At 36.2% G+C, this 6,280-nt stretch overlaps 1 protein-coding gene across 2 annotated transcripts in view; it reads right to left on the reverse strand.

The window, feature by feature from the left end:
- LOC107613168 (glycosyltransferase-like KOBITO 1) overlaps nucleotides 1-5,970 on the reverse strand; it is a 6,240-nt gene extending 270 nt beyond the window's left edge. Inside the window, exons 1-11 of one of the 2 annotated variants that reach the window (XR_002352872.1) lie at nucleotides 5,259-5,969; nucleotides 4,492-4,641; nucleotides 4,311-4,363; nucleotides 4,040-4,148; nucleotides 3,812-3,946; nucleotides 3,680-3,724; nucleotides 2,495-2,682; nucleotides 2,266-2,407; nucleotides 1,859-1,905; nucleotides 1,679-1,766; nucleotides 1-503 (exon numbers count right to left, since the gene is read on the reverse strand). Coding sequence is in view for 1 of the 2 variants with exons in the window: in XM_021109712.1 (XP_020965371.1) it covers nucleotides 225-503; nucleotides 1,679-1,766; nucleotides 1,859-1,905; nucleotides 2,266-2,407; nucleotides 2,495-2,682; nucleotides 3,680-3,724; nucleotides 3,812-3,946; nucleotides 4,040-4,148; nucleotides 4,311-4,363; nucleotides 4,492-4,641; nucleotides 5,259-5,621 (1,599 nt within the window). In the remaining variant the exon portion in view is untranslated. Of the gene's footprint in view, nucleotides 504-1,678; nucleotides 1,767-1,858; nucleotides 1,906-2,265; nucleotides 2,408-2,494; nucleotides 2,683-3,679; nucleotides 3,725-3,811; nucleotides 3,947-4,039; nucleotides 4,149-4,310; nucleotides 4,364-4,491; nucleotides 4,642-5,258 lie in introns of both variants that reach the window. The other variant, XM_021109712.1, reaches the window with a different exon arrangement.

A 6,280-nucleotide genomic window follows, 5' to 3' on the forward strand; every position in this document is an offset into this window, starting at 1 on the left:
TTTCCTGCTGATACATCTCCAACTATTTTCATAAGGGGCCGTCCAATGCTAGAGACAACTATGTCCACAAGAATCTCGTACATTAAATGGATAGCAACGAAGCATCAAACGTTTCTAGATAGCTAGAGCATGCAGCAAACTTGCTCTTCTTCCGCTGCATATGATTGGACATAGTATATATATAGATGGAAGGGGAAGGAAATGGTGTAAGATTGAGCAAGACTTCAAGAGTGAGAATAGGGCTCATTATCTTCTACTTCCGGTGGAGACATTGGCGGAACAGCCATTCCATGAAATGCAGCAGATTCAATATCCAGAACTCTCCTTGCGGTAGCTTCAGATTCCAAGGTCCTTACCGTCTTTCTAGGGAGTGATGCAGAGGCATCAGCTCTTGATGAGTTGCTACTATCGATAGAGAGCAAAAAATTCTCTTTGGAAAGTGTTGGGGCAGATGCAATAACTGAGCTGAAGACCCCAGATTCCCTCAAACTTTGTATTATGACCTGAATGTGAATACATTGGGAAAGCAACTTTATGTTATAAAGATATATAAGGGGAAGGGAACAAATACAATTCATGTAGTTATCTTTTTGTTTGGGTGAGCTTCTAAAAAAAAATCCTTTTTTCGAATTATCTTTTTTTAAAAGATCTTATGGAAAAGTAAAAGTAATTTTATATTTGAGTATCTCATGCAAAAAGATCTTTTTATCTATCAATTATGTTTGGGTATAACAATATAAAAGTACTTTTTTGTTTATTTATTACATGAAAAACATCTTTTTTTTTTAAGGAAAAAAGATCTTTTAAAAAAAGATGTAAATTACAACTTCTCAAAAAAGATTTTTTTTTTTCTAGTGCTTTTACTTTTACTACTAGAAATTTGCCAAACACGTTAAAAAATAAAAAAAGATCTTTTTTTATCTAAATGCGAATTAATTGTGATAAAAAAGAATATGGATCTTCAAATTAGATCACTTTCCAAATGTGCTGACATATTAGAGTGTTAGTATCTTCTTTCTTTTCATATGACTCTGTTACATATCCAATGTATGGTTTTGGAGAAGTAATGTGTTAAGTATCTAAGGAAAGTGGGAAATCACAATTAGAAGCTAGCTGATAAGGGGGAAGAACCACTCTCCTTATATACAACATCAAGCATCGCATACTACCCGATCTGAGACTTTGAACACCCCATAATACCTAAGTCCCTAACATAATGTGTGCTAATTCTGATAGAGAGAAGAATGAGAATGAGAATGAGGATTCGAGACTTCGAGTAGATCATTTAGGAAAATAGACTAGAATCAGGCCCTGGGGGAAGGTAGTCTCTTGGAAGGTAGCATCTTACTATCCCCCTTTTTCTTACAATAAATAATACACTCATCTCATCTCATCTCATCTCATCTCAATTCTCTGCTATATTCTTCTAATTCTGCTACTGTTCTAACTATTTCTGCAACTGTTAGTCTGTTTCAGTAGTTTTTTCTACTTCTATAATTGTTGAGGTACCAGGTTATTACAGATTCTTTTCCATCTCATGTTCTATCGATTTCTGCACTTTTGGTCTGTTTCTGTGGTGGTTCTACTTCTAAAATTGTTGAGGTACCAGGTTCTAACAGATTCTTTTCCATATCAAATATAAGATCCACGTTTTTTAATAAATAATGAATATGCTTACCATGGGAGTATATATGCGAGTCAATATCCCCTTCCTCAGCAGTTTCAACTTCACGTCTTTATCACCCCACACAACGTGCTCATTATACCTGGAGTAGGAAGCAAAAACTAAATGATTTTAGTAGAAAAAGCAAAGGACATGGAGAACATGTGTAAAAATCAAGAATTTAAGCTAACATACCACTTCAACATTTCATCCTCAGTTGCTGTTGAAGCAATGATGAAAGCCTGAAATTTATATGGCATAAATGGAAATTTCATTCCAGAATATACACCTGATTCTCATAGCTGGGGGGAAAAAAATGGGAGCACAGAGCAGAATGGTCCAACAATTGAGGGAACTAAGAGGTGTGAGCCATAACTTATGAGTTGGGAAAGCAGTCCCCACCATGCCCAAACCCTTTTTCCCTATTTTTTAGCAACTAGAATCTGTGACGATTGGTCAACCTTAAATTCAAACTATAGTAATCTAATTATATACTGCACCGGGTAAGACAAATCCATTTTTTTCCCAATATTCAACCAAATGGCTAAGTGGACAGAAAAGAAAGTAAAAGAATAAGGTGGAAAAAGAGTTCATGAACTCACAGATCTGTCAAATTCCAACATGAAGCATCTTTTTACATCTTCTTTGGTAGGTTTGCAACCACAGCGATCACGTCTGGAAGTGAGGTCTGAGAATTTAGCATATGTGTAATGCAAAACAGCAGCCTCCTCCAACTTGATCTCACTAGCATAATTCAGGAGAACATCATGGAACTCATAAGTGAAAAAACATCAAGGGGAGACATAAATATAAAGAATCAACAGAACATACTTTGGGGATTTCATGTAGTTATGCCATCTGTGTGCACCATTTGGACGAAGATGATCTTGTATACGGGCAGCTGATTTACCATTTCCGTAAGTCAAAAAGTAGTTTGGATTCCCACGTACAGAATCTTTGTAATTGCCAAAGTATGTATCTTTTGGAAGATGGTCATAATTCTTCTTAAACATTGATACCTGAATCAACAGATCAGGAGAAAATGAAGGAGATAGAAGTATCAATGCCAAAACATGCAACTGCATTTATAAGGAAACCAATACATGATTTATCGGTTTCCTCTTTACAAAGTACTGCTCAATTAAAATCTAAGGATTACAAATTCAGTAATTTAAAATTCATTCCATTGCACAATAATTGGTTGAACCGTTGAAATCAATCTATGCCTTTTAATTCTGGTCAATAATTGTTGTCCAGTAATGGCTACAAGGTTCATTGTTGAATTAAGTTATGACTATTACAGGTGATTGTTAGCTATGCTAAAAGTTCAGGGTGTTTGTGTGTGTGAAAGTGGAAAGGGGTAAGTGGAACCTATACAGTATACCAGTACTGTGTATAGTAAGGTGTAATAGCTTCGTACCACAGATATTAAGAATAGGCATACGCACCAGAATAAAGACAGAAAGTGTAAAGAGCAGAAGTATAGAGGAGAGAGTTGAAGTGAGCATGAAGAAAGAACAGAGGAGGTGGAAGGCATCAGGGTGATACCATTCCAGTCTCTGTGAGTGAATTAATGGAAGAATAAAACACAGAAAAAGTAGAGAACAAGGTAGCATTAGAGAAGCTACCACTCTCCTAAGGTCCTGCCCAGCCTAAATTCCTCCTTCCCTCTTCTAATTCCCTTCACCTCTCTCATATACATTCTCAACTCTCTCTCCTATAATAGAATCGTCCCTCACTGACGCCCTCCCCACTAACTTTTCTTCTGCTGTATATAAAAGGCAAGGGAGCTATTTTACGACTATCTTCAATAACTAAATTAAGTGATTCTTTTCCCTCTACTAAGCCTTAAAAGTAAAACCAAATAGAAAAATAGATCTTCATGATTCCAAAAGTCAAAATTCCTTTTGTTATTCACTGATTCTACAAACTCAGGTACTCCAAAGGGTTCTTTGTTAAGTAATAAGTAGAACAGAAACTTCTGGCAAATGACTATGTACAGCTTCAGCAACTTACCTCACTAAAAGGTTCTTTAATATCATCTCGCTCAACACTGCTCTCCTGAAAACCATAGACACAAGCATTATTACACCACTGAAGTTCTTACCAGTTCCATGAAGGAAGCATGAACCAGCAAATTCTACTCACATAGTTGGGAAATATGACCATGTCTACATTTCCTGGAACCTCAAGAAGCAACTGCCTCAAAGAATACTCTCGAGCACCCGCTGGGTGTATTAATTCATCCGTATCAAGGTGAAGAATCCACTCCATACCAGCATCCTGATGTTTAAACGTGGAAAATATTGTGATAATTATCTAAAGTAGGCACCAAATGATAACTTTTATTAAACAGTGTGTGCTGCAAAACCATACCCTTGCCATGACAATAGCCATCTCCATATTGAGGGATTGCTTCACAAAAAGTTCGTAATTGCATGGTTTATAAAAGAAACCTGCTAGCCATGTCTCATTCCAAATTCGGCTGATGCAATCAACGATATAAAGAATAATAATAACAAAACTATCTCAGAAGCTGAAGATTTAGGGTCTCTCAGGAATTGAAAAATCTCAAGAACTATCTACAATTTGTAAACTAAAAGAAATAAATTCAACAGATAAGAGTTGTTAAGAAATTGGTAAAAACCTCTTTGCTTGTTGCTCTTCCAGCTCCTTTGTTCTATATACAACCTTGACACCCTGATGAAATAAGATAACCAAATAAAAATAATATATTATTAAGGATTAGAAAATCAGAAAACAAAAATAGATCCAAAGACCTGCTCTGGTTCTGCTATATGGATAAGGTACCAAGTTAGTTAACTTACCGGAATTGATTTCAAGACCTTTGATACTTCAGGAGAAGCAGCCTTACCCTCCACAAAGAGAAAGAAGTTCGTCACTCCAATGACTTTATGATAAAACATCCAAGGTAGAATCTGTTCTAGCCCTGCCGATGTACTAGTCGTAATACAGATCTGAACATCAAGAATTAAATGCAGTTAGATCAATAGCAATGTTTTCAAGAAATTTGTAAGATAAGACAAACAGAGTTCTAAACAATCTTCCTTTTATACTTTGTTGATAACAAGATTTCAGAAGCAAAACCAGAAATCAACAACTAGCAAGTACCAGCAAATTACAACAATGACAAAGATTTCAAATTACAAAACAACTTATCAAACATAGATATATAGCTTAATGCATCATCACTAACAGAAATCATCAGGATTCATGATGTACTGTGAGCGATGTACAACTCAACAAGGATAGATCCCAAATTGTTTATCCATGAAACAATAATAAATGAAAATTCCCCGCGTTTCCCATCAAAACAGAGCAAAAACGGACACATCACATGATTAAATGAAACAGCAAAAGCAAAAACACCTTTAAATAGTTCAAAATTTGAACTTTGAAGTGATTGAGAACTACAAACTCAACATGTACCAAACCCTAAAATCAAAACTAGTACAGTACCAGGTAGCCAATCTCTGCAGTTGGAACTGGAAAGTACAAAAGTTTAGTCAAAATAGGCATAACCCAAACCAAAATACAAATCACGGAAGTAAAAAAGGAAAAGAAAAGAATGAACCTTAGGTTTGATATTAGCGGCATAGTCAAGTTTCCAGTTGTGGTAGTAAGGGAAGGAGGGGGAAGAGGTGCGGCCAAGATTAAGACAGTCGGAGGCGGAGGAGGAGTGTGAGAGGGGGGAGAGAGGAGAAGGGTCTGCCATACCAGGGAAGTGGTGAGAACCAGGAGGGGACAAAAGGGAAGCTGGATCTGTGATGCCACCTCGCCATTGGAGGACGAATGCTATGGCTGCCAAGGAAACTGGGAGGAGGGTGAGGAGGAGAAGAATCTTCGAGACGAAAGAGTTGGAAGATAGTGAGGCGAAGGAGGAGGAGGAGGAAGGGTTACTGCGGAGAGGAACGTGGAGTTGGTGGTGGCTCGGCATCGTTGATCCACGGTGGTTGGCACCAGAACTAACAGCTTACCCGTCACATAACCTAATCGTGAGTCGTGAGTCGTGAGTCGTGACTGTGACTCTGACTATAGCTTCGAGTACGCCAGGACGGTGATAGATTGAATGCTCAAGTTAGTCCAAAATTTTAACCTTCGAATCAAGTTGGTCCTATTTTTTTTTCAATTAACTTGATATTGGATCTTTTCTTACGTGCATCTTGTTAGTCCTTTACTTTACAATTACAAACACCAGTTTTATTGTTGTTAATGGATGGATGGATTGCCAGCATGGATGATTTGTGATCAATGGCTGCAATGGTTATAGCTTACGTAGAGGATGATATCAGATTATTTGGAAGAAGAATGCTGTTTTGGAGAGAAGTCTATCTGTCTGCTGGATCTAATCTATTATATAAAAATTTAATTTTTACACTTAGCCATAAAACTTATATGACATTTTTTAGAAGCATTTTTTAATATATTTTTTAATTTATTAAATATAATTTATTATTTTAGTCATCAGTTAATTATCTATATTTAAAAATATATAATAAAATATAAAATAAATATTCTTTTTTATTCCTAACAATTTACACAATTAGACTTTACTTTTTCTATCAATTATAAAATTCAAATCGGTTCTTATCTATT

Source organism: Arachis ipaensis, chromosome B08 (assembly GCF_000816755.2).
Source record: "Arachis ipaensis cultivar K30076 chromosome B08, Araip1.1, whole genome shotgun sequence".
NCBI lineage: Eukaryota > Viridiplantae > Streptophyta > Magnoliopsida > Fabales > Fabaceae > Arachis > Arachis ipaensis.